General features: G+C 38.3%; 1 protein-coding gene across 4 annotated transcripts in view; it reads left to right on the top strand.

Moving 5' to 3' along the window:
- Positions 1-246: 246 nt before the first annotated feature.
- Positions 247-27,606, top strand: part of ZRANB3 (zinc finger RANBP2-type containing 3) — a 43,668-nt gene continuing 16,308 nt past the window's right edge. The window contains exons 1-8 of one of the 4 annotated variants that reach the window (XM_071435411.1): positions 247-1,029; positions 1,275-1,435; positions 4,781-4,933; positions 17,826-17,844; positions 20,532-20,710; positions 23,073-23,304; positions 25,036-25,121; positions 27,068-27,239. In XM_071435411.1, coding sequence (XP_071291512.1) covers positions 4,782-4,933; positions 17,826-17,844; positions 20,532-20,710; positions 23,073-23,304; positions 25,036-25,121; positions 27,068-27,239 — 840 coding nt within the window. In that variant the 5' untranslated portion in view covers positions 247-1,029; positions 1,275-1,435; position 4,781. Of the gene's footprint in view, positions 1,030-1,274; positions 1,436-4,780; positions 4,934-12,592; positions 12,760-17,825; positions 17,845-20,531; positions 20,711-23,072; positions 23,305-25,035; positions 25,122-27,067; positions 27,240-27,606 lie in introns of those variants that run through there. The other 3 variants (XM_071435412.1, XM_071435410.1, XM_071435413.1) reach the window with 3 other exon arrangements.

Here is a 27,606-nt window from a genome sequence, read left to right as displayed (position 1 = left end):
AGAGAGGCCCCGCCCCCGGACTGCCAGCGCCAATGGCTGCGCGGGACGCTACTGATGGACAGCCCTGCGGACCAATAAACGTCGCGGCACCCTCCCCCCGGCCCTGCCGCGGAGTGGTGCCGCTCGGCGCTTACGCGAAGCCGAGCCCGCCCGGAAGGTGGCGACCAATCGGAGGACACGGACGCCTTGACAGACAACCGTGAGCACCAGTAAGAGCGGCGCACCGGCACTGCAAGGTCCGCCCCCTGCGTGCAGCCCATGGCCGCGGGCAGATGGAGGGATCCCGCGGCTGTGGCAGTGCGGGATCTTAGTGGCTTCCGCTCCGTGCCCGGGCCGCTTTCCCTTCACCCGTGCCTGAGCTGCTCCCCTGGTCCTGCGTGTGTGGTGTATCCCGACCAGCTGCTCCCCGGTTCGGCTGGGTCCCCGTGCCAGCGCTCCCACAGCCGCACAGCCCCCGCACCCTGGTGGGGCAGGCTGGGATCTGTAGTCGGGACTTGTCCGCTCAACCTCTCCTTCTCCCGGCTCCTCATCCCGCCTTCACCGTTCTTCCCAAGCCCGAGAGCCGGCGGCACTGCCCCGTCCAGCCCGGCCCTTAGAGCGCCATCCTCGCCTCCCTCCGTTGCCAGACCCGCTTCCCCCTTCCCGCCCCTCCGGCTCCCTCAGCCCGCCCGCTCCAGCGGATCAGGGACAGGCAGGACGCACGGCCGGGCGGGAGGATGATTTTTAACTCTCTCCTGGGGAAACGAGGCCAGGGGCGAGAAGGACGGGGAAGACAAAAAATAAGGAAAAAGCGGTGCCCGGGCCCAAAAGCGCTTCCCGTCCGTGACCTCTGGTCATGCGTCACTTCCCGGCGGCCGTTCGAGCGCGGAGCCCGCGGCCGTGAGGGGGTGCCCGGGCTGGGACGCGCTCGGGGCCGCTCGCCAGGCGGGGACCAGCTGCCAGGCGACTGCTGTTTGTCACCAGCCCCTGTTGGTGACAGGTTTCACTTCTTGCGGTTGCTGCTGCTGGGTCGTCGCATGGTGCGCTCAGGTAATTCTGCGATTGCAGCTGCAGGGACTTGCGTAAGTAAAATAAAATACTTGCCCCCAGGCAGGTGTTGAGGTGTGCGCTTCCCTCCAGCACGGTACAGCGGCCTGTGGGAAAAATGTTCTACGCTGAAGAACTGTGTGGTGTCCTGTGCTCCGTCTGATTGCTTTCTCTTCTAGTATTCTTTAAAATGCTGTGTTCTGATGGTAAATTTTCAATTCTTTGTTATCCCACTGGTGGCTTCACAGAACAAGAAAGACAAGGAGCTACTGGAGAGGGTCCAGCGGAGGCCACAAGGTGATGAGGGGTCTGGAGCATCTCTCTTATGAGGAGAGACTGTGAGAGCTGGGCCTGTTTAGTTTGGAGAAGACTGAGGAGGATCTCATTAATGCACATTAATATCTCAGAGGTGGGTGCCAGACTCTTTTCAGTGGTGCCCATCAGCAGGATGAGGAGCAATGGCCATAAAATGAAACAGAAGTTCCACCTCAGCATGAGGGAGAACTTCTTTACAAAGATGGCAGAGCACTGGGACAGCTGCCCACGAACTCGTGGATTTTCCTTCTCTGGAGACATTCCAAAGCCACCTGGATGTGTTCCTGTGTTACCTGCTCCAGGGGACCCTGCCTTGGCAGGGGAGTTGGATGGGATGATCTTCAGAGGTCCTTTCCAACACAAACAATTTTGTGATTCTGTGAAGTAGTTGATTAATCAATCGACCAACATGTTCTTAGAGCTTTGAATTCCCTATTAAGTTTTACTGAATATGCAGTCATGGAGCAGTTAAGTCCATCTACAGGAAATTTATGAAGCAAAACCCTTAGTGGAAAGACTCATTTGTCTTAGGCATGTGCTGCTGAGCTGCATTAAAGGGCTATACTTAGTGGCCTGTAAAAATAAGCAGTGGGTTTATGTTATGTAATCAGCTTGTGTTGACAAACAGCTATTTGAAAACTTTAAAGTAATCCTTGAACTTGTCATCAGTCTTGCACCCAACTTTCCAACAGAGAAACAGCCCCAGGGATAATATCCTCAACAAACTGGGTCTCAGTTGCTGCCTCTGGAAGGATAAGGGCCCATAGTGGGATGCAGTATAGCAGTAGCAGTGATTAGAAAGAAATTCAACATTGGGTTTTTTCAAATTTAATTGTATTGTTTGCATTGCCCTTATCCCTCAGTAGCTAGTTACATTTCCAGATCATTTATGATTGATTGAACATGATAGAAGTTGGAGCAGATTACTTGGAAATACTGCTGATGTTGTTTCTCTCATGGATGAGCTATCTACCTGCTTGACTTTTAAAAAAAGTTTCAGTGCATTTTTTTTATATGGCAGCTTGCTTTTCTTGGAAGTTTGAGAGACTTTTTCAAAAGTTTTCCTGGAAATTATAGTTACTTTACAAATACATTTATAAAATTTATTCTGTTTTAATTCAGTTTTGAAAAGTAGTGGAAATTGCATCAAATAGTTTATAAGTACATTGTTGTAGAGCCCTTTCAAAAAAACTTCATCAGAGTGGAAAAATGGGAATCACTTTTACAAAACACATGGTAACTCCCACCAAATAAAAGCATTTATCCTGGTGTGCATGGGTTCTTCACTTCATGGTTTTTTATGCCCTATGAATGAATCATGATATAGGTCCATGAATCTTCCTCATCCCTGCTTTCAAAAGCTGAGATTATTTACCATTATCTAGTCCTGAGATACTTAAGCAACTTTAGATTAATAGTTACTGAATTTAGTAGTTGAACTCTTTCATCCCTGATTTCCTTTCAAACACTTGAGTAAATACTTCAGAGTTTGAGTTTTTTAACTTGTGAGACTTGTGCAGCTGAATGAAGTCTCTGAATGAAAAGCTAAGCCTCCACACAAAACCTTTTAGGTCTATTTTATCTGAAAAAAAAATGAAGCTCCAGAACTGGTGATCTGGAGATGTGGGAAGGTTGATGTGATCTGTATTACAGCACATTAAGGACACAGAAAAAGCCATGAAAAGTTGTAGTTAAGAGAATACATGCACTGGTCTTTCTCTCTCCCCTTGCATCTTCTAAATCTGCAGGGACTAGAACAACAGATACAAACTGGTCCTATGCTACACTGATCAAATTCTTTTTTAAAACAGATTATTTTTATTTCTTGACATTACTACAGCGTGTACATAAGTACTCTGTCTCAAAACATACATGACCACCACTGCCACAATCATTGTATATCTTGTTTTAATATCCATTGTTCACCACATTGGAATTCTTTAATTATTCACCTAGTCTGTAATTATTCACCATTCATTTATTCAATCATTCACCTAGAGAAAAAAACTCAACAAAAACTTGTACATATCTGGTAGTTAGTGCTTTCTGTTTTGCTGCTTTCCAGGATTGCAAAGTCACTTCTAACTGTGTTAATGACTGATGCAGAAACATTTTTCATTGTAGTATTGCTATGTACTGATGACTCATGTGCCTCCTCTAATTCAGATCTGTGCTTCTGAAGCTGCATGGCTCCTATTCAGTGTTTCAGTGAAAGGATCTTGTCATGATCTTGTTCAACAGAAAGTTAATTATGTTAACATTTCATTCTCATATTGTCACTCACAACAAGCTATGTAGGGAGCTGATCACAAGTACATCATTATCTCTGCATTTATAGAATGGAAAATCATCAAAGAAAATGACTCACAAACTTTCTTTAGAGGTGAATCTCAGAACTGAGTGTTGAACAGCTTTGGGCCCACCAATCCTGCAGCATTGTTGACTTGTGTGACTCTACAGAAATGTTTTAGGTTTTGTCTTTAGTTTTTGTTTGTTTGCCAGCAGTCTTAAGTACCATGCCTTAATCAACTTTTAAAGGAAAAAATGTGCAATGGAAAATATTGTGATAGAACTGAAGTGATTATGGTTATTTTCCCAACAGTTAGAACTGAAGCATTCATGTGTGCTCCTTTGAGAGCAGAAGCAGGTATTTATTTACTGGAGCTTTATGAATTTTTTTCTGGGAAATGTTGTCTTGGGCACACAGGGGCTTTCCATCTTCTGTTAAGCAAAGCTCTGTGGTGGATATGCATGAAAGGGCCTGGTACTCATCACAGTTCTTGTTCCAGAGGCCCAAGGTATAGGAATATTGTTTCTGTAAAGCTATACCAAAGAGTCCACTTAGGAAAATGGGGGACTGTTTTTTCTTTTATTTTTTCTTCTTTTTTTTTTACTTCCCCCAAAGTGGGCATATTTCCCCCTTTTTTTCTGATTTAATTTTTAGGATTAAAAATTTAAACAACTGTTAGTTCCATCATTGGAAGTTAAATAAGCAATTTTTTTTCCCTGGAACTCTTCTGAAAAATGTTACTAAAAGAGTTATATTTCAATGTCCATGAGTAAGCTCGATTTGAATGGCAAATAACTTCTTTTCATGAATAATTATTTTAGCTGTTTGCTAAAATAATTATTTCATAGTGTAAAGGGAGAGATACATGCTGCCCTCTTCATCCTGGAATATAAGTGGCCTAATGCTGTTTGACACAGTAGAATATTCTAAATTAGTTAGAATATTTTATGGATACTGAGGTGAGGGACTCTTCCTCCAGCATCTGCACAATTTTGTGCTTTCCAGAGAGAATTCTCAAAACTGGAGGAAAGCTGTGTAGATATTGATTGTTCCAAGATGAAGTGAGGAGTCTTGTTCCATCAAGCTTTATTCTCTATTCTGCCATGTAGGTAAGATATCCTCTTTCTCTTTTGTTCCTCTCTGGTTCAGCATGGCCAGTGCTCTCCAGGAAACCCCTTCAGTCAAAGCCTCTCAGTTAGAGGATGTTGATGCAAAGCTGTCCTTCCTACCTGAAAGACTGAGAAAGAAACTGCTTCCTTTTCAGGAAAAGGGCATCATATTTGCACTTCAGAGAAGTGGCAGGTAAGATTATTGTATTCAACTTGCTGTATCACATGCTAAAAATTGATGTGAAAATCAAGTATGCAGATATTAAAAATCATAAACTTATGTTTCTATAGTTGAAAGTAAGAATATGATGCTAAAAATAGTTACTCCAGGTAAACGTTGTTTTTTACAAAGGTTATTCAATACCAGCAGTCTTTGGTGAGTTATGTTGCAGAAATCTTTCATAAACTGTAAGGTAACATGGTTTAAAATGAGTTGTGGAGGTTTTTTCCACAGAGGATGAAGAGATTTAATAATGCATTATGCAAAAGAGAGTTGTAGTATCAAAGTTCTCAGGTGAAAGGAGGTTGATATCAGTAGGACCATCATTTTTGTTATGTTAATGGAGAATTCCTAAAATAAGTTAATTCACATTTGATTCTTTAGTTTTGAATGGCATGGTAGAGCTGTTAAGGGAATGACTAACAGATCTTGATGCATCTGTGTGGTTTTCTATTTTAAATTTGGTACAATTCTGGAGTGTGATCAGGGTGTTCTGGAGCTCACTGAGCTGCAGCAGCAGAGCAGGAGAAGCCTTGCACAGTGCTCAGTTAGCCAGGGCAGCAGCTGATGGAGTAGGCATTCAACAATTAAGCACCTGCTAAATCAAAAACCACGGTTTATGCAGCAGAGGCTGGAAATATTTTGCTGAGTAAGAGCCTGTTAGTGAGTTACAGGGTTGAAAAGGAGAGGGGGAAATGCTATTTCCACATTTATAAATTTTAGGAAATGTGGGCAATTGCAGCCTAAAGCTGTGAAACCACTGTATGCTGTTGTTTTGGAAAGAAATGATGTTGGGGAGGTCTGGCACAAATAGAATTACTGTAGCCTGTGTGGGAAAGATGGATGAAATTAGTTCCTGATTATTTCAGCATCTTGCTGAGAAGGAGAGGCTTAGGGCCTAAGGGGGTTGCTTGCTGATGTTTGTGATTGTTCTCAGGGGAAAAGAAATGTGCATCTTTCCCTCTAAAGGTGAAAAATTAGAAAGCAAATTTTTATCAGCAGCTCTTGGAATTACATGGAACTTTTAATCAATTAAAATCTCTGCATTTTTTCTCTTTGATTCCTTTCCTTTGGCCAAAACCCTTTAGCAGTGCTGTCTCAGGGAATGAACAAACCATCTGTTTTATGCTGCTGGTTTCAGTGGCAGAACAGAAAGATGAGTCCAGCCCTTCACATGAGAGCCTGAGATTTGATATGCTTTATGCTGAATTGGCAGTAACTGCTGGTGACCACCAGCCATATCAGGCACTTTCTTGCTGCACAGACTGAGAATGGGTGGATATCATTTTAATAGATAGCTAAGACTGTGGTAGAATAGACAGCAAAGCCTGTGTGAGAGTTGAATTCCAAAGCCCTTGGCTGCCATAGAATGTGCAATTGAGGTGTATGTTTGTGTACACAAATAGTGAAATAACAGGAGCCATTAAAATTAAAGAAACTACCCATTTAATTAGGGTAGGCTAATGGATGTATTTGAAAGTGGCGTGATCTTCTGCAGGCTATTGTATAATTCAGAATTTCCTTGGGAAGCAGCTTAACTGTTCCAGGACTGGATAAATTTTTATCAGAGGTTTCTTTCTTCTTTTTGTTGAAGTAGTAACAATTGTCTGCAGTAAGTATTCAGAAAGGTTTGGAATACCTATTCTAATGACTCTGCTATGGAAAGAATTCTATTTTTTTCATTAGGGTTATGGGTTTATGTTCAATTTTTTCCTTTAAGTCTTTCACTAACAAGAGTTTTGCATAACCCAGCAGTGATGGTTTTCATGTGACATGCATATGAAATAATGTTCATCATGATTGCAAGAAATCTTGCTGCTTGGCACAGCAAGTTCTGTGTGTAAGCTAGGTCACATTGAGGAATTGTGTGCACACTCTCAGCCAGCTTCTATATAAAGTAAAGTGTGTTAAGTCAGACTTTCCCAAGGAGTATTTTTTAAATCTGCCCCTTGCTGGTGCACATCTATTTCTCTTCCTGTCCCAAAACAGAGAACAAGAGCCTCTGGTGCTTGTAGCTGAGTTTTCTTATTAGTTTGTCAGCCCTTGCCTCACAGAAGTCTTTCCCTTTTGTGTACTCCATAATGATTTAAACCTTCTTTCAGTATTCCCAGTGGTATATTTTCTGTAGAAGTGTCTTTTCTAATTTTAAAAAATATATAAGCATAGGACTTGAAGTGAGCAGTATGTGCATCTCTGCCCATCATTCTTCTTCCCCCAGGCTATGCACTCCCTTCACAGGCATCACTCAATCCATGCTTTGCTGTAGTGGTAGGAAACTGGTGTAGACAACGTGTTGGCTGAAGAGATTCAATTAATATAATCTTAGATTAGATAAGAACCCAGCATGAAAAGGCACTTATTATTAGAACAAACTCTTATTTTTTGCATGGAGGGGGCTAGGAGCGAGCTATTAATTCTCTTGTCTCTTCCCAAAGTATAAAATAAATATGCTGTTGTGGTTTGTATTTTTGATTCATTGGTAAATGAATCAAAGGCTTTTCCAGTAGATGCTCCAAAGGCTTTATCTCATCTAACAGAGATTGCCTAACACTTTTCTAGGAAATGACAATTCTAGAGCCAGCAAGACAGTGTGTGCTTCAACATAAGCTAACACACCTTTTATCTCACAAACTTGCCTTAAAGGTGAGGAACTGACTGGCTGCTTTTTCCTTCCTAGAGATTATTCTTCAGACATGCACTTTGGAATGGCTGCCAAGGGATGGATGCAATTTAGAGTCTTTACTGTAGCCTCAGACTTTAATGTGCAGAAAAGCTGGGTGCATACAACTTACATCAATGAAGACTATTTCATTTTTGTGATTTTCTTTCAGTGAAGGTGTAAGTTACTTTTAAAAACAGCAATAATATGTATTTATTTATTTGTGTGTGCTTCAAACTGCCTCTTAAATAGAAACCAACCAAGTGGTTCAAGGAATGTGAGCTGTTAGCAACAGGCTCAGGAAATACTGAGGGTTGTTGGGGTCAGATGTGTGTGTGCTGTTTGGAAGTGGGAGTGAGCAATTCTCTGCTCTCTGCTGCTTCTTAGTCATGTTTGGGCAGATGTGGACAAACCCCCATTTCTTAAGAACTCAGGGTAGAACTGAGGGGTCACCAGGTGTTAGTGAAGAGGTGGCAGTGCTGAAGCACAATGCTCTGGAAAAAGTGGTGGAAGCTTGGGTAAAATGTCCAAGATACAGAGATCCATGGGCAAGTGACTCGATAGTGCTGATAAGGATGGTGTTCAATCTCATTTGAGCTCACATCTCTCTTTGAATATTGCTGATTGTTACTGCTGCTGTTCACTAATGCCATACTTGGAAAGTCACAATTGTTTTTACCATCTATTCTTGTTTTAGATCCTCTCTTTACAGAAGTGATGTCTGTCTAGTAATACAAACAATTTGTTCACCTGAATACACTGTAAAAGAGGCATGCTGTTGTTTGAAATTTAGCTCTCATGCTACTGGATATCACTAAATGCTTTATCAAGTTTTGTAATAAAAACTGTCAGCATGTGATTTGCAAGCATCATTATTTACCATTGCTTGTCTTGTAGATGGTATCTGTAAAAGATGCCTTCAGACACACAGATATATTTCTTTCTAGGCATGTTGGCAGAACAATTTGTTTAAGCTGAATGCAAAAGAGAATTTGGGAGATATTTACCACCATTGCAACAAGCAGTTCCATTATAATTCTATGCTCAAACTGTTTTACTGGGGTGACCTTGTTTCCTCTGTAAGTTTGAGAGGTAATACATTAATTTATATATTCAGGAGCATGTGATTTTGTATTTCCCATACATGCTGGCCTAATGCTGTTAGACACAGGAAAAAAAGGAAATGACCATGGATGGCAATATCAGGATGTGCAGAGTTCACATCTGCCATTAAGAACAGAAGTTTTAATGCATCAGTTTTAATGCAAGGGCAATTCTTTTGTTAGGCAGTCCCTATCTAGAGTAAGAAAAAGTTTTATAGTGTTTAATATTTTTTTGGATAATGGGCTACAGAGAACCATTATGGCAGTGAAATCATTAGAGAATAGAGTGTGAATGTCCTCTGTTATAATATTGAGTCAGTTGCCTACACTTCAAAATACTGCTCTTTCCCATTGACTGTGTCTCTGATCTCTAGCAAGTTATACAGGAGGACTACATAGCTAGTTAACTCTTTGTTAATTAAACCAGACTATTACTTCAAAAATTATAAGTCTTTGTAGAAATTAATTCTTCCTCTCCCGTCTTCAAAGTAGACCAGAAAACCAAAGGTTCACATCATAATTTTCTTGAAGTTTATGAACACAGCTGAAAGATTCTTCAGTGGAAAGGCACAGCATGTACAGTCTGCTGGGGGTTTAGCAGCTGGACCTCAGAATTGGCAGCTCTTGGGCAGAAAGGAAATAGAAATGTTTGGAATTCCAAGGCACAGCCCTTGGTAGGGTGAGGAATTTCTGATATAAGTCCTATTTAAATTCTTATGCAAATTTCTACACAAATTTCTTTAACTTTCTAGGATGTATTATCCATTGAGTAGTATGAAAGGTATAATTTCCATTTGAGTTGGGTGTCTAAGGAAGCTATAGTTTTAGATGTTGTAAGCTGATGGAATAAGAGAAAATATGTTCAGTCCATGCACATTTTAGTTTCTGCTAGAGCAGTAGGCCCTTTTGTCTTACACTTTTCTATAACTGTTTTTCACTTCCACTCTTATTTTTGTCATCATTACCGAGTTTGCTTCTGGGTTTTATGTTGTCTATTAATCTTTCTTTCTCCTTCTGTACAATGCAATTGTTGCTTTCTGTCTTGTATTGCCTTTTTAAGTTAGCAGAGCTTTTGTTTTACTTTGCTTTTATCTTTGCTATTTTTGATCCGTGATTACTGATTGATTTGCTCTTTCAGTGTATTTCTATTCTTCAGTTTCTTATCTTTGATAGTAGCTATGAATAAGAGAATAGATTTGTCTTTCAATTCCATTTGGAAGCACTAAGCCTAGTTGCATGTCTATATATCTCTTACTGTCTATATCTAATTTTTCTCTCCTTTGTTTGAAAGGTCATAGGTTTCTGCAAGTCAATGTTGTGATTAAATGCAAGACCAATCTGCTTTTTACCATTGTCTAATTTTTTTTTCAGAATCAGCTGCATGGTTTAAAGGAACACTTACAAAAATATTTTACAGGCTACTGTTGAATTTTTTTCCAGTTACATCGACTTCAATAAGAGCCAAATTACTTAAATTTGCATGGTAGAAAAAGAAATTACCTTCAATTTTTTTTTCACATGTCTATGAATATTTCTTAATATTTCTTCTCAAATATTACATTTTAGTTTTTATTTGGTGGCTTGCAGCATCAAGTGCTATCAACGAGTCTCCATTATTTGTAGAACTTGAAATCAGAGATCAGATTTGAAGAAAAATAATTGTAACTTTTTTTTGATTTCTGTCTCTAGTCTCAGTGGTTTGTATTAGATAGCCTGAAAGAGCTGTTTGAAACAAGGCATAAGTCTCTTGCTAGAGTAAGAAAGAAATCATCTTTTATTCCAATGTATTCAGCAACTCAGATGTATTAAATTATTAGAATTTTCTGATAAATGTGGGTCCTTAAACCTGCATTATAACAGGTGAGCAGTTATCTCCAGTCTTAGAGAACAAAGCACAGAAGTAATCTCTGGGGAACAAGAAGGGGATTGCTATTCAGTGAATATGGAGAGGATCAAACAGTTAATGCATTGCAGCTCTGAGAGTTGAAGAAACATTTCATTTTTTTTAAGACGTTGCTTTGTAATGATTCAGAGTACATCTCACATTTGAGGAGTGCCAAGGAAGAGAGGGATGAATAAATGAAGATGCTAGCTCACAGAATGAGGTTCAGATGCAGGAAGTATGAATGAGAGACTGAGCCAAATTCTGCACAGCTTTCATAGCCAGGGAAGCTTGTTTGAAAGTGATGCTGGAGGAACTGGGAAGCAATTCAAATAGAACAAAAAATGCATTGTCAGTAAGTGAATTTAGGATATAATTCAGGAGAGGAGCTATGTGGGGTGAAAAAGAGAAAAAGAAGACTTAAGAACAGAAAAAAAACAATGGTGGAAATATAAGAATTAACCTGGGTTTAAATGTGGACTCGTAGCAGCAGGAATAGGGAAGAAAATGCAGATTTTAGAAATGCAGGGCACAATGTGTTAGAATGGAAGAGGAGAACCAAGAGAGATAAAGATTACAAGTGTGGGCAGTAGGTTGTCAACAGTGATAGAGGGAGGGGAAAGGGGAAATGAGTTGGTGTTGGCTGTGTGCAGGGAAGGTTTGCACTGTGGGAATCCATGAAGAGAAGTTGGTGTTTAACTACAGCACCCAGGAGAGGACAAAGGGGAGGGAGCAGTTCTGAATGTGAGACAAGTCACTTTAATGAGAGTGAATAGAAATAAGGTCTTGAATGAGTAACATTCTGACTGACTGAGTAACATTCTGACTGACTTAGTGCAAGTTAGAAGGAGAGGAGGAACACAGGCACAAGGAAAAGTACCCCAGATCACCAGGGAATGCAGAGTTTATAGGGAAAGTAGTGATAAGTGTCTCCATTTCATTGAAAGCCAGTAGACTGCACACTAAGGAAGGTTTCTGCTCCTGCTCAGAGGGATTTCAGGCATGCCAGTTAACAACAAGGTTAACATTTGCAGCCTTGATTATCAGGAGCTGAAAATAGTTGAAGTTACTCTGTTTTCTTGCATTGAGTCAGCTGCTGAACTCATTTGTCTCTGAAGCCAGTGACTGAATAGATGAGGAGTTTTCACTGTCACTGTTGGGTGTCTTCTTGGCTGGAAGTTTTTCTAACCTAACAGTTCCATTAATATATTCTAAAAACCTATTGAAGTGTCTGGGCTTCACCTTCAACTTGACCACTTTGTTATGTGTTATTCCACACATCTTTGCCAAAGCTAAAATACCAGAACACGTGGCCTGAGAGCTTTCAAATACTAAGAAAACATTTTAGGTGGGTTTTTCAGTCACATGTAGAGGAATGTTGGAGAAAAGCACAATGATTCTCCCCTCCACTCCTTTTCAGAATCATTAACAATGCAGATGTGGCAATTTAGTGCATCTTCTGTTAAATCAAAGGTTGGGGTTTTATCACTTAGGGGTTTTTTAAATACCTAGTGTAGTTCAGGAGCAAGGGTAAGATTTATCTTACATCTTCTGGAGCATTATTTTTGCTGCAACACCCTTGATTATTGTTGCAAGGGAGTCAGCTCTCTTTGTTCCAGTTTTAGGACTGCGTGCTGTGATTACTGACACACAAATGTAATGGTTGCTTGCGCAGTTTTATATAAAAATGTTCTAAGTTCAGATTCCTTAAATAACCCTTGGTTGAGATGTTAGTGCTGAAGTGTTGGCTTGTGAGTAGGAGGTAAATTATATGTTGTAGTGTTATATAAAACTGACTCACATGAGTAGGTGAGAATCCCAAGAATATCAGGACACCCACACCAGTGAAAGAAAGACTCAAGCTTCCTCTGTACAACATGTTCCAAAGCCTGCATTAACAAAAAACAGCTTTAATTTGCTTGAGTAGTAACAAAATTTTTCAGTGTTTTAAAAAATGAAGTGCTACAGCTTTCACTGTTTGCCTTGGAAAATGCATTTAGAAGGGAAGGAGTTTGTTCTGAAAAAGCTACCTGCAGTTCTTAGTGGTTTTTCCTGGATAAATAGCTGCTGAAAATCAATCAGGAAGTTAAATTATCCTTACAAGCAAGCAACAGATGGATTGGATTGCTGTACCCCTTTAATTTTAGTCTACCAGGTAAGGAAGCACAACTCTCTAGAGAAGTTATTATCTAAATATTTCTATAGTTACAAGAAAGCTCTAACACCAGGTGTTTGGCTTGGTGGGATCCTTGGTTATAGAGACCTTAATTCCAATATGTTGTTAATCAATATTCCTCCAAGAGCAAGGTTCAAAATGAGATTCTTTCTCTTTACAAAAATACTTTACTGCAGTAGCCATACCTAATAGAAGAAACTTTAGCTGCATTGTTTGCATGGTTAATAGTGCTGACATTTCAAAAGGGGTGACCCAAATGGAACCCAGAAATAGAAATGATTTTCATTTAAATGTTTGTTCTTCCTGAAACTCATTTTATAAAACTGTGTTAGCATTAACCTTCTGATGCAGACTATTTTTGTATGGCTCTATGGCATATGCCACATGAGCTTAGCCTCAGTTTCCTTCTGTTTCTCCAATGAACTCATCTGCATAAAATTTTAAAGATCTGCTTGTCCTTCTGCTTTGTGAAGCTGATTCCAATCTTCTTGACATCAACACAACCAGTGTTTTTTGAGGTTTGAAAAATTATTCTTTCTGTCCTTTTAGAGGCAGAGCTTTCCTGGTAGAGCTTTCAGAGGGCTCTGTCAGGAGCTTTGGGTTTCTTTCTTAGCTCCTTCACCTGTTTTTTTGCTTGTTTCAGGTTTCTCTCCAAGGTTTGCTGTAGTAAGAATGTATAAATGCACCTTTGCCTGGTGCTTGGTACCTTTGCAAGGAATCAAGTACCAACCAAGACTGTTCTGACAGTGCTGAAACACTGGTTCTGGGGTTCTGACTCATCCAGCTTTGGGTGGTCCCTTCCATTATGGATTCTCTACGTGCAGAAGAAAGCTGGGGTTTGTGTACAGCCTCAGGTGCTTGCAGTTGTTCTCTTCAGTGAACAGCAGGAAGGTTTTGGAGCTGTGTGTACCTGAGGTGCCCCAGCACAGCAGACCTTGCTCTCAGCAGGCATGTTCACTCACCAGGGTACATCCTCACTCAAAGCTCTTTGTGTTTGCTTGATAAAAGAAAAATGTGCTTTTATTTTCAGGCTAATACACCTCAAAATGCTGGGGCTGCTACAGTCTAGAGGAGGCCCAAATGATGTTTCCCTTCTATTTGTGAAAGGTCCTACTGTGTCTGGAGGCCATTGCTAACCCTATACTGCAAAAGGGTTATGAATAGTAGCAAGGTTGTAGCAGCATGTGCAGTGCATCCCAATGAGACTCTGCTGTTTCTGCTCAGAAAAAAATAGATTTCCTTGATAAATGGACAGAGATTCAACCACAAGCCACAGGATTCGCTCTGAAGGAGGGAAACACTTAAAGATTAAATGCAAAAGAATCTGAAAGAATTTGCCATTGACTGGTGCTTTTTGCAGGGTTGGACTTTGCTGCTGAGAGCAAGTGCAACTGAGACATCCCAGATTCCTTTTTTCCATGCTTTTCTGAAACTTTTGACCATGTGGGCTGAGCTTCCAACAGGATATGAATCTGCGTATCATAGCTCTGATTTATATTCTTGGATAGAGCTATTATTAAGGTGTCATATGAACAGATGGGACATGAATGATGAAGCTCAGATTGGGTAACTACCAGTTGAGAGGAAATGACTAATTGAACTTCAGAGAACAAGAAGTCTGTCTTCTTGCAGTCAAAATATGTGAAACAAAAATACATATTTGTCCCTTCAATGTAGCTGAAGATCTGTTTCTTCTGCTTTTGACAGCATGGAACCTTTATGTCCATGTTGGCAGCTTGTCTGACTGCAATAATGTAGAACATACTGAAGTTTGTTTTAAATAGAGGCTGCATATTTTTAAGATTATGTAAAGTATTGCTTTTTAGCAGCTTAGTGCAACTAACTATTAGGTATCTTGTAAGTTCTCTGTGATGTGGGCTATAAAGATGGGGAAGTTCTTTACACTTCAAATCTAATTGTTGTGATTATAAACTGCAGACATTTCATGATTTCCTCTCCTCTGTAAGGTGTTTTTCATTGCCCCAGAATCCAATGAAAATAATTTGGACTTCTTATGTTTTGCAACTACATTAGGCAGACATCTTTAGAATTCTTATATTAAAACTGTGAAAGCTACACAGATGAATGCTTTAAAATGCATTATGTCATAAAATAAATTGAATATCCTCCATTTCCACTTCCATTAACTCCTACCTGTATCATAAACTCAATCTTGTGTGCCATGTTAAAATTTTGTTAAGTGTGAGTGTCAATAATGTTAATTAGTTGGCATAAATTAGCAATTTAAAAACTGTAGCACTTCAGGAATTTGAGTCTGAGCAGTGTGGATCCAAGTGATTCATGTCACTAACTGTATAATCACAGGGGACTTCACACATTCAGATAACTCTAACTGGAGCTTTAAAACCAATTTAGTGCACTTGATTGATCTCAATCTATGATGTGTCTGGTCAAATTTTAAATGCTGAAAAATGGCTGGATTGCAAGTACAGGAAGAAAATCCCAACTACTTATGACAAAGCAATTTGATCATTGGGCAGGAGAAGAGAGTGAATGCTTGCTAGCAAAATATCACCAGAGATCCCCAGCTTTAAGCATAGGGATGTCTCTGTGGCTCTGTTTCTATTGGAACTGCAGAAATAAGGAAGATAAAACTGTGTTGATCACTTCATGTAACCTCTGTTTGCAGAGTTATTATGGGTAAATTATTATTGTTATTATTATGATGGCAGCTACTTTGTATTTGCTTCATTTACCAGCAACAAATTGATGAGTTTCTATAAATATTTTAAAGTCATCAACTTTGTTGCTGCTACATAAGAAATTTAACTTAAGGACATAATCAGTGGAAGTTAATAGACATTGAAAACAGGAGATACTCTATAGCAGCAAAGATTTTATGAGTATAGCCTGAAAATAAATGCAAAAAGAAAAGCAGACCCATTTCTTATTTGTCATCAGATAAAGTCATCAATGTTTAGGTGGCTACATTTCACTCTGATGAAGAAATCTAGCTTTATGGAAAAGTTCCTGTGGTTGACATGCTTTTAAAGTGGGTAGTTTGTTATTTGCTATTCAGTTTCTAATTGTCAGAGCCATTTGTAAATCACTCTGAATTTCTTCATTTTTGCTTGTTATCCTGAAGGGAAGGAGGAGCATCCAAATAGTTCACCTATGCCAAAGAGTAGTGCAACAGGATCCTACCTATTCTCACTTTTTCTGTTTGTCTGAGCTGGCATAATTAACATTTCACTATTTATGCAATTCTACTAAAATTTAAACTGATTTGCTGAGAAATACAGTATTTGCAGCAGAAGTTGGCAAGGAATACTTTTATTCCTGTCCTCTTTACCACATTTTCTTGCTACCAGATGCAGCTTGGTTATTGCTATATTTGTACCTCAGCCCTGATATTCCTACAATAAATAATCTTTATTGTTGAAGAAGGTCTGTGGTTTATTCTTGAGCTGTCTCTGCTCTGTAGCTGTTGGTTGTAGCCTTACTCATTTGCTGCATTTGTGTAAGGAGTACTACTGCAACAGTAGGTTATTGTGCATTCCAATTGATTTCAGGCCTCAAACTGTTTTTAAAAAACATGATTAATGTACTGAAAGCAGTTGGCCTCACAGAATCTGCAAAAAAAAGAAAGGCTTGTTTTGTAAACTTCAGTTCAAGCAATTAACAATGAGTATTGAATGGAAAAAAAAAAGCAGTCTTTGAGAAAAACTGACATTATTTTTAAATTAGAATTGTGTGTTAGTTGTCTGCAAATAAATGTCTTTGCCCAGCTGCAAATCACAGACATTAAGGCCTCACAATCATGAGTTGCCACTAAAAATAATTGTCTTCCTGCCTTTTTATTCCTTTGTAAATCTGTGCAGGCTTGGGGGCTTTGTTTTGTTATATTTTCTTCCTATGTTTTCTTTGCTCCATCCCTAACAGCTGGGGAGGGGAAGTTGCAAAGCAATTGCAAATAGAAAGTTTGTTGCTTATAAAAATGGAGTTGTATAAGAATTAATTTTGAATCAGTTTTTTACCTCAGTTGAATGAAACTGCAGAAGTTAGTAGACACAGGAATTTATACTGGCAGGCAGTGAGCAAACAGCATTATACTGTGGTTCTGAAAATATCAAACATTTTATCTTTTTTTGGCCAGCTCCACTAACTCCAGAGTAGCTACCATTAAAAAAGCAGTTCTGTATTACTTGGAAAGATTTTTCTGGATCAAAATACAGAATGTTTATATCTTGTTGTGTTAAATTTTGTTAAAGACACTAAGACCTGGAAGATCTTTCCCATTTTTTCCTGGAAGGAGCATTTTATTTGAGTTACACGGTGTAAAGAATACATATTCTATATATAGAATATGAATACATATTCTACATAAGAATACATTCTACATATAGAATCCCAGAATGGTAAAAACACCTTTCAGAAATTCATGTAAAAAATGGCATTTAATGTTTACAAAATGTAAATATGCTGAACAGAATTTACTGTTTATGACTGGGGCCTCGGAGTTGTCATTGTCTTTACACAGAGTGTCTTTGCCAAGTGACTCCAAAATGGGCAAAAAATCAAATTCATTTTCTAATACTTTAGCTGGTACAATTGGTGTGGGAGAGGGAGTGTCTGCTTCTATTTCAAAACAAATGTGACAGCTCAGGAAAGCACATTTTTGAAATCAATCTGAAATACAAATAGTCCTTAATCATGAAGCACAAAAGCATTTCTGAAAGGCAAAAGAAAACTGAAGATACACTTTTGCCTTGGAAGTGTCTCTTATGATTACAATTAATCTATCCCTGGACCTAAGCAGAAGTTCAGTTTTGCAATTGCAAGTTCTGCAGTAATGCCAGCAAACTGAATAAACATATTTAGAAGAATTGTTGGACTTACTCTCAGTTCATACCAAATTCATTTTTTGTCGGTGATATCTGGAGGAATGAAGTCACCTTTTTTCCTTTCATTGGTTCTGTAAATCCAGAATTTAAATTTATAGTAAACAGTTTGTAAGTATTGGTTTATGTATTATATTTTGTATTAATTTCTGCTTTTCCTCCCCTTTTTTGTTTCTTATTTAGGTGTATGATTGCTGATGAGGTAAGTGATGTTCCTGTTCCTCTAACACTCTCTTTTCTGGTGTTAATGCACTTGGTGCAGATGTGACTTTTTTTGTTTGAGAGGTGTGGGCAGAAAGGCTGGTAATGAAAGAATCCTAATTTGTGTGATAATCAGCAGATATCCTGAAAATACCTAAGTGAGGGAAAAACTGGAACCTGACATAAGTTTAGAAGAATCCTTGAGAAAACTTAAAAGGTTACTTTTAATTGTAGGTTAAATCTCCTGTACTGTTACATTTTAAAAACACTGACTCAGTTGATTTTTTTAAAGTGCTTTATAATTGCATAGTGAGCTATTTTTAGTGCATTATTAGACATTCCTGGCCCAAAAAGATTTTTAACAGATATGGTTTCCAAAGATGAATTTTTTAAAGTGCTCTCATCAAGTAGTAAATTAAAATTCATTGTATCCATACATTTAAAAATATATGTTGTATTCCATCCATATCAGGGAAATCTGAGTCCAGCATTTCTTCCCCCAGATAAAATATTTCTGTAGTAATGTTCTTGAAGTATTGTCAGTATAAAACCTTTCTGAAAAAGAGAATTGCTGTAGTCTCACAATTCTAATTTGGGTTTTCTTGACACACTAGGAGGGAGAGGGAGATGGATTATTGGGATTTAAGCATCTCCTCATACTATAAAAATCTCATTACATCTGGAGATAAACTATCCTGGCACAGAATGCAAAATATCTGGGAGCTGTGGAGAATACAAAAGTATTCAGGGGAAGAGAAAAGGGAAGCTTGGGAAAAATCAAAATATCAGCAGTAGCTATTTTTTTATTAAAACAGTTTATTTCCAGCCTTGAACTAGAAAATGAGTTGTGCATAATTACGTTAGCAATAAAAAGTCCTGGAAGATACATTTATTCCAAAATAAAAGCTGTATATTTTGTAATGACAATAGGTGTGGCACTGGAGGAAGTATTGTGCACTGGTGTGTATCCTGTGCTTTTTGTCCTATCTCTAAATAAGAAAATGTTGGTAAAATTAAATATCAGTATTGTGAGCTTCTATGTCAAAAGAAATTATGGAGGAAAACCCAAGGTCAGAGAATTACTGTATATATCCCTGGACTGTGTAACTATGTAAGGATTAAAGTAAGATAAAACCAATGTTTTTTGAAAGATGATCTACAAATGTGCTTCTATTTCTTCTCAGAGTGGGGACAGACAAAATTTTTCCCCTAAAATTTCAGTGTCATCCATTTCCATGCTGGAGAAAGATGGGTTTATATCAAAAGCCAAGGCCATAATATTTTCTCCAGTTTTTCTAGTCTCTCACATTGCTCCCTACCTGCTGATCAGCTCTGTGGAATCTGCATCCAGCCCTGGGTGTGCTGATGGTAAAAGCCTTGCTTTTATTCCATATTCATTTCAACCCAGGGCCTGGGTTATCACCAGGGCCTGCTTAGGCACACGTGGCTGTGTCCCTAACCATGGCAGCAAACTAAAAATGAATCTTATTTTGTTGGGGATTTTTTTCACTTGGAGTTATTTTCAGATGACCTAAGAACTACTGGTGACACAAGGGGAAAAACTTGCAGGAAAATCTTAATGAGAACTTGGCAATTTTGAATGAAAACTGAGTATCATAGTAGCTTTCCTATTATTTTCTTTCTGGTAATAGTATAAAAATTCATTGTTTTCTTTTGTACTTGGGAAATCTCTTCATTACATCATTAAGTCACTTTTAGACTCATTACTAGAGGTGTAAGTTGTTTTATGTCTCACTGCTGTGAGTAGTTAGATAGCAGCAAATCCACTCAGATGTCCACTGGACTCCATGGAAAACCTGCCCAGAGCATTTTAAGGCTCATCTCTGCTTTGGTGTTTCACAGGAGTTGGGAATTATCTCTTGCCATGTGAACAAGCAGACAAAATAGCTGCATTCTTTGATAAAATTTTGGTGTGGGGGGGGGAAAGTGTGTGGTATTTTTGAAGCAAAACCCTGAATTCTGACTCTTAGAGACATCTGTTGCCATGATTATTCACAGATGGGAGCATTCCCACCTTGGCAATAGGAAGCACGTACTTTCCTGTTAAATGCAGATCTTTTGGCTCCTCCCCATGTGTGTACATCTGAATTCTCACTGGCTGGCCTTTCTCATCTGTGGGGCAGGCCAGGGAGAAGCCATCAGCCCTGCTGAATCAGAGCAGGAGTTTCTCTTTGTTGAGCCACTGGGTCAAACCCAGGGCTCTTCCCACAGGTCTGTGTTCCTCACTTGCCTGTGCAATTGAGGACAAAGTTGTTATTACTGTAAGAAGGCATCCTGTATTTTTCTTTCCTTTGCATAGTCTTTTAAAAATGTTTTCAGTAGCTTCACAAGTTAAAGAGTTTGATTTTTTTAGTTTCTCCTATTAAGACTCTGAACTGAAAATCTTCTGAGATTAATGGAAATGCTTCTTCTGACTTTGATGAGATAACCAGATATAATACATGTATTAATACATTTAACTAGGAAAATCTTGTTTCATAAAAGATGATCTGTGCTAACAAAGTGATAATTAAATACATGCTATATAAGTAACTCTTTGGCTGGGTTTCCTGTATTTGGTTCTGTCTTTGCAAAATCTTTTGGGCTCTTCTGAATGGAGTATGCTTTCTGAACAGAGACTTCTGGTTTAAATGTTGTTCTTTTTTTTCTTTTCTTTTCTTTTCCCAGATGGGGCTAGGAAAAACAATTCAAGCAATTGCCATTTCATATTACTATAAAAATGAATGGCCTCTCCTAATTGTAGTGCCTTCCTCTCTAAGATACCCTTGGGTGGATGAGATGGAGAAGTGGATTCCAGAGCTCTCTCCAGATGACATTAGCATCATTCAGAACAAAACTGATATTGGGTGAGTAGTTTGTTGTTCTTCTCTAGAAAGGCCTGCTCAAGCAGGGCTACCCTTGGGCTATCAGAAACACCCTCTGGGCTATCAGCCACTCCTCCCAGTTTTCTGTTCTTTTGTTATAGTAGTTACTCATTTTCTTTGAAGTTGAGGGATCTGCTTTTTGCAAAGTAGCAAATGCTTGTCTGCTGAAAATTAGATTACTTCAGTGTGTCTCAAATTGAACATACACAGTTATTTCTCAACTGTGATGGATTCATTAGCTTCTGTAAAACATTTTTGGAGAACTTCTGGTGTACATTACAAAATAAGGAAGTAATTACTGTTAGAATTCCATTCAGCACGCTGAGGAAATTTGTAAGTTCGAGTAAGTAATCCCTAAATAACTGAAAAGGTCATCGTGCCCTACGCTTTCTATCTTTAGATTTAATAGCATGAATTCATCAGAGAGGCTATGGCTTGGGTGTTATTAGAATAACTCTCCTATTACCCTGAATTGCAAGGGTGGGGTTTGTCTGCTTTACTGTAAATGACTTGGTTGATTTTATGCTAATGTTTAGATGTTGTTCTAAAACTTTGGTGTGAGGGAGACTGATCTTCATCTTTTCTGGGAATATCAGAGAGTGACTTGACTGCCAAGATGTGCTGCTTGGAACCTTCCTGGTAACCACAGAAATCCAACTGAAAATGCATTTTGAAAGCTTCCTCAAAGGGTAATTCCTACTGATAGTCAAAATTTAAATTCATCATAGGAATATAGAAACTAAAATTAGCTTTTTTTTTTAAAGGTATTTATCTGAAATGCACTCAGTGCTTATAGTGCTGGATGTATAAAGGGGAAATTTGGACTAGGCAAAATGATGGGAAAATGTAATGGCAGATGAAATTCTGCTCCTTTTAAGATTTTTTAAAGGAGCAGACCTTAACTATTATTACTTATTTAAATTTAAAAACAAGGAAAGATGAAAACTTGGGTTTCTGTTCATTTAACTCCCAGGAGGCTTCCTAGCTATAAGTGAGGTTGCTGTTGAACTAATTAATATTTTAACATTAGAAAGTGTTTCATGCATTTATAAGAAAATGCAAAAATACAGCTGCCATATTTGGTTTAGCATTTTGTTAAATTCTGCTTCCATATGTTAAGCTTTGATTTCTCTCAGTTTAATACTTTGCTTTTCTTCAAAACTTCCAAGTTTACTGCTTGAGTGTTAACTTCTTGATTAAAATAGGTTAAAATAAACTTAGGCATCAGTTTAGGTTTGTAATTTCTCACCAAGTTTGAAAATGGAAGTTTCTTGAATAAATTGGTTCCCCTAAAATAAATAAGTTTTTTTTTATAATTTTTAAATGTACCCTTCAGAAAGGGTAAGGGAAATTCATGCTTTCCTGGTTGCTACATTTACCTGTACAGTGACAGCCAGACTCTGCAGTGTCCACAGTGCCAGTGCTCAAACCACTGCATTTCCAAATCCAGGAGCATGAATGTGGAGCTGCATTTACTTTCTTCCTCTTAGATCCTCAAGGAAATTTCAGCTTGTTTGGTTTCTCGATTCTTGTACTGCAGCACAAACAGAAACGATGCCAGCAGGGCAGTGGTGTCTGACAGATGGGTAGACCAGCTATGACCCCATCCTGGTGACTTGTGTGTCTGACAGCTTTGAGTTCCTGTGCTGCTCCTGAAGGGCCACAGTGCTCTCTAGTGATTTCAATATCAGTTCATGCCTTGGACCTGTATACATGTTGAAATTTGTTATAAAACGTTCATTTTCAATTAAATACTAGTTTTTCATCCTGTGCCATGTTGACTCCCCGTTTCCAGATGTTTTTGTTTTCTTCTTGTCCTATTTGAGCAAAAAAGCTGGATAAGAGCTCTGACAGGAATGGTTTTTCCAGGTGGTGAGGTTCAGCCCAGTCTGTACTTTCACAGTGCCCAAATACTCAGGGACAGTCTGATTAACCCTCTCAGGCTGCTGCTGAGGGGACTCTTTGTACCCAGAGCAGTAGAAAGCTTGCACAGAGACATTTTTATTTCAGGTGTTTGGGTGCTAATTAAGATCTTGGCTTGTGGATTTTTCCAATGGGATGCCCCTGGAAAAGAGCTGAGGGTGAAGCAATGCATCCAGATAAATGAAATTCCTTTGAAAAGCAATGTGTGTCCTCTGAAAATGGTTATGAAATGCGTGTGGTTGAGAAGTGTGAGATGTTTTAAACACCAAAAGCTGTTGTTGTTAGCCTGACAGCCCACATGTCAATCAATCCAAAAGGAGACACACATACCTTCTGAGGTTGGTTTTTTATAATCTCTCTGCCATATGAATTGTCCTACAATAAAAATTTACTAAGGAAACTTGTGGATTTTCTCTTTCAGGGGAATATCAACAAGCAAAGTAACAATTCTGGGCTATGGGCTGTTAACATCTGATGCACAGACCTTGGTAGACACTTTGTACAGGCAGAAATTTAAGGTGGTTGTGATTGATGAGTCACATTATATGAAATCCAGAAATGCCACCCGTAGCAAGATTTTACTGCCAATTGTTCAGAAAGCTCTCAGAGCTGTTCTCCTTACTGGAACTCCTGCTCTAGGAAGACCTGAAGAGGTATTTGACATGTTGTGTTTTATTTGTTTTGGGTTTGGTTTTGTTTGGTTTTTTTTAATGATAGTATCAGTAATAAATGTTCAGTTTTGTAGTTTCCTTGAATATATTCAATTACATGCATTAGGACATCAAAAGGTGCACTGGCTGCATCAGGAAAGACAAGTATAAGAAACGAAACCAATTTTAAGTTGATTTACAAACTTGTTTCAAGCTTGTGCACAGGTGAATTGAGACAGTGTTTCTTGTAAGAAATTAATCTTGCATGTAACAGACTGATTGTTGGGTGAAATAAAAAATAAAGAGCCTGGGCAGAGAACTGCTTCTTTCTCCTGGGTAGGGAAGTCTTTGGTGGACAAGATGTTGTAAAAAATCTTCTACTTCATCATCTGATAAAGAAAGCCCTTAGTGTCACTGGTCTATTGGATATTCCTAATGTTCACTTCAATGGAAAAAAATACAGGCTGTGCTTGTTGAACATCCAGAATGACAAATTTTCCTTTGAAGGAAGTTCAGCTATGGAATTAGGGAGGAGCAGAGAGGTAACAAAAGCCCTCTTGGGTTTTATAATGAACTATACTTTATTTATCAAATGTAGGGGGAAAATGGAATATAAGAGCTGATTTGTATTGAGGGAACTTAAAAGAGTTATATAAATAATATTTTATGCTTCAGAATTCCTTACTGTGTAAATAGAACTTATGCCAAGACCCTTATTAATTTAATTTGTTCAAAGACTTCATAACTTGAGGAAGGTATCTGTGGTATGGAAAAGAGCTTGGTACATCATGAGTACTTGCCTAAAAATTTAATATGAATATTTATGTTTATGGGTGTGGATAATTACTACAAGTTCCTGTACAATGACATTGCATCCAGCCCTGGATGAAGAACTGAAGTTAGAAAGTGTTCTACCTTTATATAGTACATGGATACTGAGACCAGTATCATTGTTAAAGGTCTTTGAAGGAAATTCCATACAATCCTTGACCACAGCAATGGGATCAACATTCGTGACCAAATGGAAAACAATTTGAGATATTTTTTAGTGATACTGATGTTCTTCAGTGGCTTACAAGGCAGAGTATAAAAAGCATTAGATGTCTTTAATCAGTTTTGTGTTGCAAGCAGAATCCTTGTATAAAGTCTTTAAATGTATAGAAAATGATCTCAGAAGCCAGGAAGCTTTGACAGTATAACAGCTTGTAAAGCAGGATTCCTCCTGCTTAAGGTCATCTAAACTGGTATTTGCCTCCTGCTATTCAGCAGGGAAAAAGCTGTGAAATTTCTGGTCTGCATTGATATTGTCCATTTTTTGAAGTAAAACTTAAGAATTGAGTAGGTTTTTCATGTATTTTAGGAAGCAAACCACTCATGCAATACCTGCTCTGAAGCTTTGCAGAAACCCATGCACCTGGCAAATGATAAACACTGTATTTAAGGAATAACTTCATTTCATCCATATTTTCTTGTTGAATGGGAATCTTTTCCAAGCTGTCAGTGCTGTTACAGTGCTCTGAGTGCTCTGTTCTTTGAGGGCTTCCCACAACTGTCCTCTCTGAAGCCTCCTGTATCCTGTGGAATTTCTTTTGCATGCAGGCCAAGCTGCGTGGGTTTTGTGCAAATATTAAATGTAAACTTAGCACAAGAACCATGTATTGATTATTTCTGATTAGTCTTCCATTCACAGGAAATGTTTCATTTTTCACTGTTGCTGTTTTATTTTTTATACAGCTCTTCATGCAGGTTGAGGCACTGTTTCCAAGAAGGTTTGGAACTTGGAATGAATATGCTAAAAAATACTGTGATGCTCGTGTCAGGTATTACTGCCCTTGCCTATTTACATTCTTATTTACATTTACACGAGTGTCTTTGATTTTCCTTGTCATGCCAAGTGAGAGATTCAGTAGGTGGCACCTCTACTGCTCTATCACACCATTTGCTTTGAAACCCAGGGTCAGCTACCATCTCCTCCATCAAAGAGCATTGGGAAAAGGGTGACACTGATTCAATTAATTAATGCTGTTAAAGTTTGAAAAAAAGTTGAAGCATTCTGTTAAGTAAAATTATTTATACATTTACTGTTGTTAGTATGAGCTGTGAAGGTTTTACCTTCAGAACTGGAGTTTTTGACTCTCAGTCTTAAGCTCATGGTCATGTAATAATTTATATCTCTCTTTATTATGGGATCCAGGTTTTTTGTGACCTCACCACATTTGGGTGAGAAAAAAAGTCCAGTACTTGTCTCTATATTTCACAGGCTGACTGTCTTAGCTAAAAATTTCATATCTACAACTTTGCATGTATTCAGAATAACAGATTTTTGCCAGCTAAATTGGCTAGCATTTAGATTTAATTTTTACAATAATAATTATATGGTTTCATTTTCATAAAACTTGTTTTTCTCCCTCCATCATATGCACTTTATCAGTATTTAACTTCAAATAACATGGAAGATCACTGTCTAATTTTCAGACAGAGAAATGCTATTTTTTCCACGGTGTTTTGACTGAATGCATCTGTAATTTTCACACCACAAGTGTGCGTGGGTACAGCATGGTTAGCTACTCAATCATAGATGATTATCTTATTTTTGGAATACCATAAATATAATAAAAATCAAGTTCAGGCTTTGGCAAGCTTTCAGTGAATAACTTTTTCTTCATGACTTGGCTGGAACAAAACCTCCTGTGGTAATAAACTTGATAGGATTATTTTATGCAGCACTTCCTGTGAAAATTTGGGTGGTTTTTCCTTGGTGTCCATAGACACCTGTTTTAAGGATGAACTCCAAACTATTTCTGTGAGGTTTAGCCTGCCATTTCTGTCTTATCCCTGATGCTGAGGGTGGAGGAAGGAAGCCTTTATAAGGACAGATATATAAATAGACCAAGGAAGGGATATGAGCAAAAGATGTTGCTGTCTCCATCTGTGCCATTCCCTCTTCACCAGTGCAGAAGTGACTCCCTCAGCCCCTTTCCCAAATGATTATATTCAGCTAATTCAGCTAATTAGAACACTGTTCATAATAAGGCTTGAAAATCTCTAAATTATTGTGGGGCTTTTCTGGCTGTTTGTTTGTCTTTTTATTAAAATTACATGCTTTTAACACACTCTTCTGGAAAATGCTGGAAAATGCTACCTGGGCTTTTCTCCAAATCTGTCATGTTCATTATTTTATTGTCTCCTGGTGATGCTGACAGAGAAAAGCTGTTGTTCCTGCTGCAACACTTCCTCAAAAACAGCAAAGCAAAGAAAGAATAAGGAAGATTGAGTTAATAAATTTGTTCTCTTTTCAGCTTTTAGCTTCCTAATGTTAGACCTTCTTCCTCTATTGAACTTTTAAAGATGAGAGCTTAAGCTTTAAATCCTGTCTCTGACAGTAACTAAGAAGGAATTCTTAGGCAGGGGAAAAAAAAGGAATATTAATGGTGATATTTGCAGTTTTCATGATGGCTTTCCTGTCTGTAATATAATAAAGATTATTCTCATGGTGGTGTATTCTTCTCATTAGTCCATTGAAACAGGAGTTCCAAAATTAAACCTGAAACTTCTGTTTCCTGTGGACAGTGAAGTATGGGAAGCTGGGAATAGACAGAGGATTGTGTGCAGGGGGCAGAGACTCCTGCAGGCAGTGGTGGCTGCTGAGAAGTTGAAGCACAATTTCATATCCAATAGTGTGCTTTAAAATTGATTATGTACTGAAGATTTCTATTGAATTTGGAAGATCTCACATTTACACTCTGTATTCATTTATCATTTTCAGGTTTTTTGGTAAAAGAAGGCAATGGGATTGTAGAGGAGCTTCAAACTTAGAGGAGCTACATCAACTTTTAAGTGAAATAATGATCAGAAGACTGAAGAATGATGTCCTAACTCAGCTGCCTCCCAAAGTCAGGCAACGCATTCCATTTGACCTCCCACAAGCTGCAGCAAAGGTAAATTTTCCACTTTTGCTAAAAATACATTTGTTAATAAATACAAATATCTATGTATGGATATGTATTTTTTGTATGCATGTGTATTATATGTTGTTACAAAGATTGTGTGAGTATAAAGCAGAGTATCTCTGTTACTGTTTTTAAAAATATAACACCAAGAACACTAATACTGCAGTTCTTTTTTTCATCAATATTTTTTTTTTTCTAATTCTAGTACAATCTTTTCTGTCTTCTTTTCCCATAGATTTTGAATCCTACATTTACTTTTAGCCAATTTTGATAGAATTCTCCAGAGTTCCTAAACATTTCACACTTAAAACATGCCTGTACTTTGTGCTCAGTGCCTAACCACTGGTCTCTTCTG

Source organism: Agelaius tricolor, unplaced genomic scaffold, assembly GCF_023055355.1.
Source record: "Agelaius tricolor isolate 1412-34295 unplaced genomic scaffold, bAgeTri1.0.p SCAF_10, whole genome shotgun sequence".
NCBI lineage: Eukaryota > Metazoa > Chordata > Aves > Passeriformes > Icteridae > Agelaius > Agelaius tricolor.
Note: the sequence above shows the minus strand (reverse complement) of the source record. Positions and strands in the feature narration are given on the sequence as shown.